Below are 15,164 nucleotides of genomic sequence, written 5' to 3'. Positions count from 1 at the left end.
TGGCCCCCATAAAAAAGGACTAAAGTGTCCGTACAGGCCCTCAGTAATAAGACAGCAAAGATGTGTCCGACCATGTCACTCCTCTGCCATCTGTATCTGCTCTCTTGATGCCTTCAGATATGCAATCATTCTCTTTTCTCCCCCCCCTCCCTCCCCCCTCTCCCTCTCCCTCTCTCTCTCTCTCTACATGTGCTGTAAGTATACTATACCGTACGTAGAGGTCAGCGGGATGAGAGGATGATGGAAGGCAGGGCCGGTTATTTTCCTCGAGCTCTTAAAGCTGCGGTGACCCATGTACAGGAGAGTTGCACTTTGCCAAAGGGTTTTACATGCGCTGCTTACAAACTACCCGACAGGAAGGAAAACTACTTCACGTTTCACCTGCTGCTTTTAGCTCATAATCATCCATTTTCAAGCTAATTTTGCTGTGATGTTTCTCTTTGCTGCTATTTCACTTTAGATAGCAAGACTTTGCAAGACATTTTGTACTAATTAAGAAGAATTAGGAATTAAGGAACATTCAAGCCTTCAATTTATCAGAAATTGAACCAAATGAAGCTTTGTTCTGCAGCCACTGATGCTGTCATGCAAAATATCATGAACAGTGATTAGCATCTTAAAAACTTAAGACTCTCAAAAAAAAAATCATCAAAATATTAACAATATATAACAATTTTTTAAAGATAATACCTGATAGATAAACATTATTTTGCTTAATGATGACAACATGTATCTCCTTCTGAAAGGTGCTTGATTGGGTTGAGGTCCGAACACCATTTTCTGTATAATATAGATTTTCATCAGCATATGTGATTCTTTAACAGTGAAGACAACAACTCCCATGAGCCCACATCACCCATGTCTTTTGTGCTTGTGGAGAGAACTTTATTGGCAGAAAGTCTGCTATGGGGAATTGTTTTTAACCTGTCTGTCTCTTAGTATCCAGAGTACATTAAAACTGACAACAAATCAACTTGCAGTAAAACACATATAAATATGGTGACTGACTGAGGAAGCTTAGTGGCAATAAGTTACATAAATTCCATTGGAGTCAGAAGCTGAGACGGCACAGCTGGGCTGCTAAGCTATCTGACTCCTGCAGGAGTTTCAATAACAAACTGAATTACAAAAATCAAACTCAATGATAATGGAAACCTTTCAGTCATTTTCACGAATTCAGGTCTTAAAGCAACAGTGTGTGCACGTTTGTGTCATTCAACATTAAATCACAAACTGAATTAAGATCTATAGGATTTATCCTAAAAGACTTATTCATGATAAAAGTTTCTCTTTGAGGACAAAACATATTAATGTTTCCCCCTCCCAACATTCAGATTGATGATGCCTTTAAAAAGAATAAGTTAAAAGCACTTTCAAAATGTAATGTGTTGTTTAAAACTCCATAATAATGGTTCTGATGCTGAAGGTCAACACAAAGAGAGCCTTGAAGTTTTTACAGGCATCTACAAGCACAGAGCTATTGATTCAAGTGACTATTAAACTATTTAACTATTTAAACTATTCACTGACATGGGTTTTATAAATACATTTTTTGATGGCAGTTATAATTGTTTTCACTACGTCCTTGTGCTTCTTAGTTTACGCTAAACTCAAAAGGAGTGCATTTCGTATGTGCATGGCTTTTAAATAAAGTGTTATTGATTACTGTCTTTTATGCTCTACAATATAGAAATGTGGAGCACAGCCTTTATGTGCAGGAGGCAGGTGGAAGGCAGGAGTGCCACAGTCTCACCTTTGCATTTGTGAGACTTTAGGGTAAAGATTCCTGCACAGAAACACTAGTAGAGTTATCAAACAGAGACATCACAGCCTAAAGACATGCATTCAAAAACTAGAAGGTTAAATGGTCTATGTGTCGATGCAATCAGCTGCTCAAGTCAGACAGGTGTATCTGTAAAGACCTGGGCTATTAACTCCTCTACCTCACAGTATGTCATTGCTAATAATGCTGAAAAAACGGTGAAAAAAACCCCAAAAAACCAGAAACAACAGTGAAAGCAAAAGGGATCATATGCATGACCAACCTCGATTGCATGTGAGGATTGGTAATTGCACCCCCAGAGGCATCTGGGTGTGCAGAGCAGCAAAGTGGGAAACGCCTGAGCAGCTCTGGCTTCACAGTCAGTGTACCAACATCTCAACCTTGAGGAGGAAGTGAGAACAAGAAGGCGGCAGAGTGGAGGGTGAGGGATATACAGACAGTTCATTTACCCAGAACATCAGCCCACCACGCGTTGTCTGAAAGATAAGGGAAGTGAATACTTCATGCCTGATGGAAAACAAAGGCAGCAATTTAAAACCATCTGCATCCAACACATGCACTCTCTCCCTCCACCTCTCTGTTTCTGTGTCCTGACTGATATTGAAACATAATCCATTTGGAGCGCCGACATGTCATAATATTTCTATCCAGCCTCGTTCAGGACAATTTCAGGTGGTTGCAGGCATGTTTCATTGCAACAAGTTGGACAGTTGGCTGAAAACTGGAGTCTTCACTTTGATTTTGTTTGGAATACATATATATGTGTGTGTGCGTGTGTGTGTGTGTGTGTGTGTGTGTGTGCGTGAGAGAGAGAGAGAGATAAAGAAAAGAAGTACTCATAGTTCACTTTAAATCCTTCTTAAGGAGACCTCAGCTGCTTCTGTTGACCTCTGTTAACAATAAACTACAAGATCCAGAGATCAAAACTCTGGATTGATTCTGTATGGGAATTCAAATGGTCACCCATGAAGGACTTCGAACTGAGCACAAATTTGTTTCCCAATTTTACTTGTTTTATCTCTTCAGGCTCCAGCAATAATTTACAAAAAAATGTAAAGTTTTGAGGCGAAATGTGTCTCTTGCGATACTGAAACATAACAAAGTGCCCCCAAATCTTAAACACTGGAAACAAATAATTTAGTCTTAAACAACTTCATGACCCTGAGAGGCAGATAAAATGTTATGGTACAATCATATTAAATTAAAGAATATCCTGAGCAAAGTTGAAGTCTTCATATGTTCAACTTAGCTGAACTTCAATCGTTGGGTGTCAGCCACAACACAAATGTACGGCCTTTATGTGTCAGGTAACTACAGCTGTCAGAGAAACGTTTCCCTCTCAGTTGTAGTGCGCTAGAAGTAGAAAGTACTCTGCTAAGTACAAGTACGACAGAAATGAGGCATTTCTGCATAAGTCTGCTTTAAGCCTAATAATGACAAATTTGATGAAAAATTAACATACCTACTGTTGTTCTCTAAAAGCACGCAGCTTGAGCCCTTTGCTGCATGTCAACTAGTGATTAAGGGGCCTTTATCACAGCATGCATTTAGTCTTAACATAGTAGGAAAAGCACAGGCGTTGCATGTTTTCTGTGAGAAATGACTCAACCAGTAAATGCACAAGTCACGATTAGGATGAGCAGTTTAAATTTGTTTGATCCAACTTGGCAGTGTTTGCGTTTTTAGCTTCTCTGTGGTTCATATGTGATCAAAACTTGGTTCAATAAAGTAGCTTGCTTGCTTGTGTTTGTTTTAAATTAAATACATCTTCAGATTCATGCAGGTTCAAGGATGAAGAGGCTTCAGAAAAGTGAGCTTCTAGGAAGAAGAATCTACTTTCTTGTATCACAAGCTTTTGTTTGGCTTTAACTAGTTAAATCTGGGATACTAAAATATAAAAAAATAAAAAAGTGCACAAATAGGAGCAAAACTTTTGCGTATGACACATTCTTGACAGAATCACATCCAAAAATGATTGATAAAAAGCTCAAACACTGACATTTACTCTATAATTCTGCGTTAGGATCCCTTTCAACTGTGCTGTTACTATTCATTCAAAAGCTGTGCTGTGGCAGAGAAACAATAGAAAGTAAACTTTTATCAGCAGCAGAATACAAACAGTTTGAGAAAACAGATATGGGTCAGGAGCTGCATCTGCACAATTACATTGTTAATGGGAAAGACAATGAAAATAGACAACAAAAGAACATCAAATAACTCACTCGAGCTGTGTACACCTCAGCCATCACCGCTCAAAAATACATCCAGTGTTTTGAAATGAAGGCGGGAGAGAGAGCTGAAAGGAAGACAAAAAAGCATCTTGAACATCAGTTTTCAGTCTAATGTTAATAATTTATGTTGTCTGTGCTTTTTATTATTATTATTTATTTATTTACTACTTTCTTTTCAGCAGCCTGCCCGTTTTTCAAAGGCATCATGGACAGGGAAGCTGTATAAAACTTTTGAGTTTAGTTTCAAAAGGCTTTCTCCCTGTTTATTTATATATTTATCCTTCTTTACACTTGTCTTGTTGTTATTTGGTGAGGCAAACCCATGAAGCTTTGATGAGAAGCAAACCCGACATGTATTCTTCTCTACTGACCCCTAGGAAATCTAAATAAATTGCAAAATATCGTATGTCAGGCTCTTTTTATTCGTTGTCTCTCATTAACCATACCAAACGTTCAGTTACACGCATTAATTTATTCAACAAAAGTGGGTGTAATGTAAAATAATGCCTTAAATATGATGATGTTTACAGAACGATTTAAGCTTCACTTGACCATGACCTTACAGAGAGAGAAAGTCAGAACAAGTTTGATTTTATTTAACACTTTCAATAACCATGTTTACGTGTAGAGTTGCAAAAGATGAAAAGAGAAGTCAGAGATGTTTATTTGTATGTTACTGAATTCTTTGAACTCTGCAGCAAGCGTCACCTGTGAAGTCCCACTTATGCTTTTTAAAATGAAACAGGCTTACAAAATATGAACTTAGCTCTTCTTAATTATCAATAAGTTATGTTTACAGTATATTGAAATTAACAGTAAATCAAACTACTATTTGAAACATTTAAATGTGTGAAAGTTCAATCACACCAAATTGCATGGATTTCACTACAGTCAGTCAAAAGCTGGCGGCTAGTTTGATTAGCTTGTCAGAAGGAGTTGAACCTTGCTGAGTTTGTTTCTTTCTATACTATATACTATAATCAATGATAGATGGATTCACAATTCAGTTTAAATAAGTGACATGAAGTTTAACGACACCAAACTGTATAAATTTCACTATAGAATCGAAAGTTGGATGCTAGCCTGATTAGCTAATTACAGTTTGACATTGCTGAGCGTATCTTAAATTTAGCTACTGAGTAGGTGTACACTTCCAAGACTGTAATCAATGAGAGGAAAATCCACAATTCAATTTAGAGGTAGCTAATCAGACCAAAGCACATGAATTCCACTGAAGTCAAACGGCAGTTAGCTGATACTCTGCTAAGCTAGTTACCATTAGCAGGAGTTTAGCTTGTTTTCCTCTCCATTGAGGTGGGTTTTAGCTATTGTCTCATTTGGTAATGTGGAATAACACACTTAAAAACAACACTTACAACAGTTTTACATGTTGTCTTTATGTTGTCTCACAGCATGCATTTCTATTGCATGATACTGATAACATGGTAAAACAGATGTCAAAAATTCATGTTCCTGTCTAAACTGAATTTTGATCAAATATTTATGTCTATTCACTGTGTTTTGGTATAATGGGCTAGAGCACCGCATTTATCTTCTCTTGAGAAATTCACTGAAAACAGGACAGAAAATTCATGTCAAACAATTGTTTATTACTAATTATGGTACAAATCAATGTGACATACTTGAAGCTTTTTTTTTTTTTGGAAATACACAAAGTGCTGCTTAACTGACCAAACAGATATTGCTCTATAGTACAGTTTTCAGTCTATAAAAAAAAGAAAACCAACCTCTGCAGGCTCTTCGGCTTTGGTTTCGAGTTCTTCAACTATTAACAAAAAGTCAAACCAGTTTGCTTGTGTTAGTAAAATTTCACAAAAGCATTTAAAAGGTGACTCACAAATCATCCTAATTGGGTTAAGAGCAATTATTGTAATCTCCTTTTCCTCTAATCAGGTCTAGAGGTCTGTGAAAATTGAGAGGTGAATGCCACAACGAATGAGAAATAATGCAACAATAATAAAAAACAGATGACCAGAGAGTCACATGTGGCTCAGGAAACCACTTCACAAAAATAAAACAATTATGTGTCACATAATAATAAATAAAACCCAAGCCTCTCCCTCCAACTTGAAAGTGAACGTCGACACACACAGTGCAGAGTTATCTTCTGTCTTTTCTACTGACCTGCTGCTTGTATGGCATTTGTATGATTCTCACAAGGATGGTGCTGAGGTAAACCTTGGATGAACTACTGTACATTTCTACTCTTCAATTCTTTCATCTCTGATTTTAAAGATTGTCAACATCATGAATCTATTTCTCTGTACAATGTGCATAACTATAGAGCTTTGGTCCAGCATTGAGAGGTTGAGCGAAGGCATAACTCTTTTCTGTGTCTTCTTTTTATTTTATTTATTTATTTGGTTTTGGTTACAGCTTTATTTGTCAAGCCTCAGAACAGATCCATACTCTACCAGGAGGAGCCTGCTGATTTCTCATACATTTTGCCTGGTGAGTGGATGCAGACATTTAGATTCTTGGCCAAAGATTCGCCTGAATGAACTGGAAGCAACATAAAAATGTAGAAAAACTGATTAAGGGCACAAATAAAACAAAAATATGGACCTGATAATTTAGATATGCAGATGAAAATTTAGCTCAAATGTCTAAAATGAAAAAAATCCAAATTATGTGAAAGGTCTGTTAACCAAAGGAAATAAGGCTCTAAGGTTGCCTTTCCTGCAAAACTCACTTCTTTTAAAACACGTATGTACATGTAAAGCTTATTTGTGTATTTTCTAAATTTACCAAGTGTATGTGTGTGTGTGTCTTTGTGTGTGTGTTTTACAGGCAGTGAAGAAAAACACAGCAGTGCACAGGGGACACTGAGATAACCAATGTGACATGGAAGGACAGATATCGAGCAGACACATGATTCTGAATAAATTGCATCAAATTTCACCTCACTTCAAATTAAGTTCACTCAGTTCTGACATGTGACACTTATTCTCAACATTCACCTCATTTTTTCCCTTTCTTTTTCTTTTCCTGTGAGGATTTTTGTGAAAACCAAATATTTGTATTGACTGTCTGGGAGGTTCTTGCTGAAATATTTAATCAAGACATCAGTGTACTGAAATTAACTTCTACTAAAATTTTGATAACAAACGATCAGAAAAACATGCAATTTTGAAGAGAATCTGTTGAAATTAACCTTTTTTAAGCATTTCAATAGAAATGATCTCACAGGTGAGAAAAACAAATATCTATTGATTGATTGTAATATCTGTAAACCTTCATTAGCTGCGTATGTTTGTTGTTGCAGAAAAAGAGGGGTGAGTTAAAATATTCAGGTTATAAAAACAGCTGAGCTGCAATCAATAGTTTGGTCAGTTGCAACAAACAGGATTTAACGACATGTTTTCTTAATTTTAGGGCTTAATTAAAGGGCTTATTGTGTAAAATAATGTGATATTTTGACATTAGCAAAATTTAGGTAATAATGTTTATTTTGGGTTGCTTTGTGAAATTAATCTAATCATTCTTCATGTTGTTTGACTTGAAGCATGCAGAGGTAAATTAGCTTGAGAGAAAATTCGTCCAACACATTTTCTATATTGCTGTGATACAGCAGAAACCGTTGCAGCTGTTTGACACGATAGTGTTTTTTGTTTTTTTGTTTTTTTTTTAAGTTAAACTTGATCCACAGAGTGAAACACTTTAGAAAAAAGGGGAGAAAGCCAGATGAACAAATAAATAAAAAGGTAAAATCTTCATCAGTCCTTGAGCTGAAATTTATGTGTTCTTTGGCTATCAGGCTTTGGCAACAGAATGACACAGTAGCTCAAAACAAAGCTGCAGTAGACTTGACACTGATACCCCTTTTCATCATCATCATCATCATCATCATCATCATCATCATCATCATGAAAGTCCTTAGTTTAGTCTCCCTCCGTTCGTCCTCTGAAACAATCTCATGAGATCATTATTAAATACCTGTAAAAGTTGTACAAAGTTACATCGTGACTGAAAATATTTGCAGATGAAACACAAATCAGAGGCAAACAACATTATTATGCAATTAACAGCAAAGTTTTTTTTTTGTCCAAAAGAGAACTTCATCAGTGTGATTTCAATTCAAAGACAGCTTTTTTCTTTCTTTTTTTTTCAAAGATATTTACATACAAACAATGAAGGAAAAATTAAGCAAGACAAAGATAAAATGTATACTCAACCTCACACATATAGCTTAGATTTGCCAGTACAAATGTAAAAATTTAGAGCACATTTACATTACAAAATTATTCTTAGTACTCAGATGCAACAGACTTTGGTAAATAGTGTTTTGATTTGGTATGGTCTCTTACTAAATCCCTCCTCATGGGAACCAAAATTTTGGGCGATAGTCTGGTCCATACGGCCAGAATCTAAAACTCTTTGAAACAGCACACGGTATGTTTTTACATAATTCTCAGATAGTAATCTCTTTTTTCATGTTTTTGGTTTCGCCAAGGTCATTTACATAGCTGTGGTAATCACACTGACAACACATAGTTTTTGTTTGCAAACTCATGACAGTCCGTCCAGGTGACTCTAGAACATTTTTCTGTTCTCATTTCAAGATGAGTTCATCCACCTTTGTTGTTTTTAATGGCTGCCACTTTTCTACTCCACTTTTTTTTTTTTTTAGTCAGAGAGCTTGTTCATTTCGGCAGCTCCTCTAGAGAATCAGTGAGAGGGTCCATTGGTGCAGCCGGGCCAAGGTCGGGCTGTTTCAAGCGCTTTATTGTGTTTTTCAAGGCTTGCCTCTTGTTGCAGAACCAGACACGCACCACCTCCCTGTCATAGTTCAGTTTCTCGGCTATTTCCGTCATTTCCTGTCCGGAGGGGTGTGTGTTCTTCTCAAAGTGGCTGTTGAGGATCTCGAGTGCCTGCGGGGTGAAAGAGGTCCTCCGCTTGCGTTTTTTGGAAGGCTCACTGCCGATAAACTCTGTCAGGTTCTGCATGCCGGATCGGTGGCGGGCTTCAGCCTCGGCCATCCAGCGCTCCAGAACCGGCTTAATCTTCTGGGCGCTTTTAGGGGTGATGTCCAACTTCTCAAACCTGGCAGGATATAAAAGGCCAGGGTTCAGTTTGCCTGTCAGACTGCTACCTATAGTGTTCTCTTGGGCTTCCTGTGGTAGGAAAAAGTGGCTTCTCAGGATGGTGTGTCTGGGGAGAATTGAGAAAAAAGAATCTTACTTAGGTGCCCTGCCAGAACAAGGGATAAGCTGCCTGCCTTTTAGTCTCCTCAACCAGAATGCCACAGGGACTGAGACTAACATCCAGGTACACACCCAAGCCAAACTCCTCTGTATTCTGCACCTGGAAACCCCTCAGCTGCAGCAGCTGGAGGTAACAGTTGCCAGTAGTGTGTTAATTTACTGGAGGAGGCTGTGGTTCTCTGTCCCAAATTGGCAATAGTGGAACAAGGAGATACTGCCAATAACTAAAATCAGGTCCAGTTGAACCAAAAACATACCAAACATCTAACTATAATGTTTTAAATAGTATACTTCAAAGAATTCCCATATAACAACAGAAAAACAAAGGAGGAATTACTCCCAAATATCCCATTTCTTTTCCCCAGGAGATAAACACCAAAAATCCACTAATGCATGCAGTTAAATATGGCACCATCATTTATTTACAAAAATAGCTTGAATTATTAATCAAAACGTACTTTATATACATTTTTCAGACTTTCTTTCGTCCTCTAACAACATCTCATTTTATATTTAATAAGAATACATTTCCACACTGTAATTCCGAAAGTTCCTTTACGGCTGTGTGACACATAATTCTTCACATATGCTCGTCATTTTAGCGAGTCCTGGGAAAAATGGAGAATGAAGTTTTTTTCTAAACCACTGTGACTTGGCAGCTCAGTGACTCTGTCAGGTGCCTGTGATGTAAATAGATACTGTGTATGGCATTAGAATTCGCTATGAAGATGATGACGGTATTATATATATAGGACAGTGGTGTGAGTCCCCAGATTTCTAGACTAAATAAAGATTAACTACCGTCAAACACAGAAACACAGGTAATTAAAAACTCAATTAAACATTACATGTCGATTAAGAGGAAAAGTTCAGTGTTTCTGGGACAAACGTGAGTGTGAAGCGTGCGAATGCTTTTAGTACAACAACTTCCTGAGCTGACAGTGCTGATGGAAAGACAGCAGAGATCTACAGGGAGTCTCTGCGGAACAAACAATGCACACGAGAGATTTTTAATGGTGAGGTGAGCGGCTGCAGACAACAACAGCGAGGGCGAGATGCCCGTGCATGCATGAACATCCTCCGTTTCTACACCTTGTTGGTGCTTTCCTCCTTGTCGACAGGCAGTATTATTTATAACCCTCCTCCTAAACAGTGGATAGAGGAGGGCTCCGTACTGCGGGGAATACATTAGTAAATATGAGGAGTCACCAGAGACAGGACATTTCATGGATCAACAGGAAACGCAGATACTAAAATGAGTTGAGAGCTGCTCAGCTGGGGTATGCACTCCCTCCACTAGTGCATCAGCACGAGGGAGAAATGGCCCTGAATGCACCTCCAGCCTCTCTGGCTCTTCTAAAAAAGTACCTTAGGAGGCTGCTTGGACCTGCTGTGTGTTGAGGCTTACAGTTTTCCTGAGGGTTTACAGTCAGGAACCAGAGAGAGCTGTGTGAGAGGTGTATGCTTAAAATCAGGAAACAAAATCCACAGTATATGAAGACAAATGATCAGATTTACCTTTATAATGATAAATATGCCAACAATTTTTTTTTTTAAAATCAGCACATGCATCTCCTGTTTATTTACAGTTTGATCATTGATCATTAATTAAGATACTGAACTGCTGATGGGTGGTTGAATTGGCTGAAGAGAAAAGTTGCTGGTTCATATATAATTGTCTGTATGAGGAAATTCACTGAAAACGGCCAGGGATTAATGGGTGATATGACAATATATACAGTAAGGCAACATAATTTTAAATCTCGAAACTGTTCATATTGTGGATCAATACTTTTATTATGTGGCCGTTACAGACCATTGTGATCTATGCTGTTAATCATTGAGGGGATGTTTTTATGGCGAAATCTTTCACAGATAACTTTTATTTGTTGGGTGTAACTGGATCAGTTAGAGACATTCATGTCTGCTTATTTCATCCATTAACAACCTCTCAAATAATTTGCCATATATCACATATACTGATTTGATGATACTGAATATGTTATCCACAGCACTCAAACCTAATGTAAAGTATTGGGAGGAACCATCAAATACTTTGTTAGATTCTAGGACTTATTCACTTAAATATTTCCTGGTTTGGGCGGCACGGGGGTGCAGTGGTTAGCACTGTCACCTCATAGCAAGAGGGTTCTGGGTTCGAATCCCGGTCTGGGCCCTTCTATGTGGAGTTTGCATGTTCTCCCTGTGCCTGCGTGGGTTTTCTCCGGGTTCTCCGGCTTCCTCCCACAATACCAAAAACATGCACATTAGGTTAATTGGCTACTCTACATTGCCCCTAGGTGTGAGTGTGAGAGTGTGTGGTTGTCTGTCTTTGTGTGTTGGCCCTGCGATTGACTGGCGACCAGTCCAGGGTGAACCCTGCCTCTCGCCCGTAGTCAGCTGGGATAGGCTCCAGCTCCCCCGCGACCCTGATGGATAAGCGGTATAAGAAATGGATGGACGGGTGGATATTTCCTGATTTATATATGAATTTTGTTCATTTTAGAGAGTATTCTGTTAGACAAAGTTCATATGAGACCGCATTATGTTGATGATTGAACTTGAACACTGATCCATTTAAGCAGTTTGGTTTCTTTTGTTGAAAAGAAAGCATACAATACTTTACATTGTACAGACAAATCTGGAACAACAACAACCTGCCCTTGTGATACAAGGACATTTGAATATGTAAGAGAGTCAAACCATCAGATATTTGATTAAATATCCTGGCTGAAAAAATTCGATAAAATAACCTGGCTCATTGTGCATTGACTTCTTACTAATTAAGGCAAGTTACCAATGTTTAAATGTCTAAAATCATGGAAATAAAATGAGAAATAAATGACAGTTGCTAAATTTGCAATAGTATTGTTTCTGTTTATTCATATTCATTATATTAGCTAAACCAAACCAAATTCGAGCCAAAAGAGGACACAGTGGCACATCATTGGTTTGATGATGCCCTCATGTAATGCCTGTGCCTGTTTAGATAAACTAATAAAGTCCCTGGAAACATACTGAGCAATGAAAGGAGACAAGATGCAAGCATCTGTCAGTGTCTGTTCACTGTCTGTGTTCAGAGCCGGAGCCCCAGAGCTACCGTGACGTTGTCTTCAAACTTCATGTCTATGTTGATGTTAACTAAACTAAAGCATGTGAAGTTTGCCCCTCTACTTAAAACATCAGGATGTCATGTCCAATGTCATACAAACAAAAAAATTGTCTTAACGGCATGAATAACAGCCCACAGAGTGTTTATTTTTGAAGCTAATGGCTTTTAATGTATGTTATAAATATTTGAATTATTCTTGGCTGTAAATATTTCATGTGTGATTTTAAGACTTTAAACATTAGTCAGAGATGGCTGGGCCTCATAAGAACCCTGGCCCCTGTACTGTTTCACATTTTATCGCCCGTTTGATGTTGATGTGATGAAATTTTTAAAAGTGCGTGTCACATAAACAGTACAGGTCATCAGCAAAGCGCATGCATTGCAGAGAGACATTAAAATTAATACAGGAGTAGGAACTGGAAATTTACAGAAGAGGAGGAGGAGAACACTTGTCAAAAAGTGATGCAAAAGATATTTTTATTAAATTCTGTGTGCTTTTGGCAAAGAAAAGTTATGAAAAATAACTTCCATAGGTAAGCTTTTTAATTAATCTTACACTTCTCTTGAAAAAGTCATATTTTGGCATGATTATTCTGTCTTGAAAGGGAAAAATGGCTCATTTGGTATCCTCAGGCTAAATGTTAGTCATGTGGAACAACCAGTGGGATGAAACACTGATTGTCTGATTGTCTCATGAATATATAATGCACCATTTATGACTAAACTGTCCTCGTGGCAGCAGTAAAACATGGCAATCTTATTAACAGATCATCATCGTCCTACTCTCTCATGTTCAGTCGGAGCAGCTGGCCAAGGGCCTTAGTAATTATTAAATGCTCTAAGTGCTTCGTGTAATACTTGTGTATGTATTTTGCATAAGTAATGCAGGGCTGTCATGTCAGCGGGTGAGAGAGAAGCAAAAGGAAGGAGGGTAACTACAGATGTGAAAGCTTAATTTGTCTGGGTGGTGCAGATCAATTATATGTTTTAAAATCTTAATAATGTTTATTAAAATGTGGAATGAAAAACAGATGGCAGTTATTAGCACCATGCATCTCAGTGAGGCTGCACAACTTTATCTACACTCATCTGACAGAATTAGGACTTACAGATTAGAAATGATGGGCTCTTTATTGTTAGAGTTTTACCATTTGTGTCTATTCTTACCTGCAGATGGCAGACTGGCTGTACGCCGGCCCCTCAGCGGCACTGAGCGCCTGGCCCACCTGAGTCTGTGTCAGGCCCAGGGACAGCCGGCGGATCTTGAATGCTTTGGCAAATTCACGAATCTCCTCCAGGTTGACCCCGTCGACCTCGCTGGGGGCGGTCTGTGGGTCTACAATACAGCACACACACACATCTCATTTTATTAGCCCTCTGCTCTCCCGCCTCTCACCTCATTTTCCAAAGTGAAGCAAACATCCAGACATATGTGATCATGATCGTCTCTAAACAACTTTAAAAAAAATAGAACTGGTCTGGGTCAGAACTTATTTTTTCTCTTTGCCCTCGTGCTGTAAACTGCATGTATCTGAGAGATGTTTTGAAGAATAAATTCATCTGAGGTGTGAATGCATTTATGTCATGGCTCTGCCTTGCAAGTGCTACTGTTTAATCTCACACACAGAACCAATATGCACAAAACCCTAGAGGTTGTTAATTCAAAAGGCTAGATCCTGAGCAGACAGATAGTGCAGGCCTTTTCTTTTCATCTCTTCTAATTTTCTGTAGGAATGCATGCATTCTAAAGCTAGTTCTCTCAAACAGAAATAAAATAATATATAAAGACATTTCTTACATCTGATCCTTAGAGAGGACTGTACATCCTCAAAACCACGAGCAAACCTCACGCACAAACAATACCCAGCCCCAGTCCACACTCTTCGTACACAGAAATGCTGTTTATGAATCTCTGCATTTGTGCAGATCAGAAAAACATCACTGAACTATTTGGAAGAATTTCCCCGCTAATAAAAAGTGATTTCACATTGTACATCAATGTCAGGTGCCCTGGCATCCTGCTTACTAAAGCAAAGTTTGTGCCTCTGAATTATTCATCTTGGTCATTATCAATGAATTATTAAAGGAGTCCTCCAAGCGTATTTAAGCAAAAATCTATGGGTCTGCCATCTCGCTATACCTCTTAAGTGACGTGTAGTGTATGAGGCGTGCTCCAGACGTGTGAACACTTGGAAGATGGGGGACGAGAGACTCGGACTAAATTGGAGGGATGAGCACTCACAGCTTCGGGTCCCATCATCTCCACACTGATGAGCATCTCTTCATCATTCCCAACAGAGTATACTGTATTTACTCAGTGGTTTGAAAGACTAATGGTACTCTGGAGTGGCGGTGCTCGACTGGGATAAACTCTGGATCCATATTTGTCTTTAGACATTAAGTCACAACCCAAACATGACTTGCGATTTAAACTCCTTCTAATTTATTTTGCAATAATGAATGGTGGAGTAAAGCTTTCACAAAACAAACAGAATAGTGAATGGAATGTTTTAAAAGCCATATTAAAAAGAAACACTGAAACAATGCAGACAATCAATTTCTGTGCCCCAAAGCTACTTTTCTTTACAACAATAATACACCAATGAGCTTAATAATTACAACAGGGTAATAATAAGTTTAAACACTCAATTTCTCTGCTGAAAAAGAAAATGAGAAATGCCTTTGTAAATTATTACAGACAATGCTTATTATATGCTAGGACTCCGTCCTCCACTTAAAGCAATAAAAAAACAAAAAAAAAACAAACAATTTTTCTTTGTGCTGTGATGATCATAATCAAGTTGAATTACACT

At 38.1% G+C, this 15,164-nt stretch overlaps 1 protein-coding gene across 16 annotated transcripts in view; it reads right to left on the bottom strand.

Annotated features, from left to right (window-relative positions):
• Nucleotides 1-5,614: 5,614 nt before the first annotated feature.
• The window catches only part of pou6f2 (POU class 6 homeobox 2), a 73,407-nt gene continuing 63,857 nt past the window's right edge, over nucleotides 5,615-15,164 (bottom strand). For 15 of the 16 annotated variants that reach the window (XM_046371390.1, XM_046371385.1, XM_046371391.1 and 12 more), the window contains 2 exons: nucleotides 13,519-13,687; nucleotides 5,615-9,186 (listed from right to left, as the gene is read on the bottom strand). In XM_046371390.1, coding sequence (XP_046227346.1) covers nucleotides 8,679-9,186; nucleotides 13,519-13,687 — 677 coding nt within the window. In that variant the 3' untranslated portion in view covers nucleotides 5,615-8,678. The remainder of the gene's footprint in view (nucleotides 9,187-13,518; nucleotides 13,688-15,164) is intronic. The other variant, XM_046371388.1, reaches the window with a different exon arrangement.

The sequence above is a fragment of the Scatophagus argus genome, chromosome 18, assembly GCF_020382885.2.
Source record: "Scatophagus argus isolate fScaArg1 chromosome 18, fScaArg1.pri, whole genome shotgun sequence".
NCBI classification, from domain to species: domain Eukaryota; kingdom Metazoa; phylum Chordata; class Actinopteri; family Scatophagidae; genus Scatophagus; species Scatophagus argus.
This window is presented reverse-complemented; position numbering and strand designations above follow the sequence as displayed.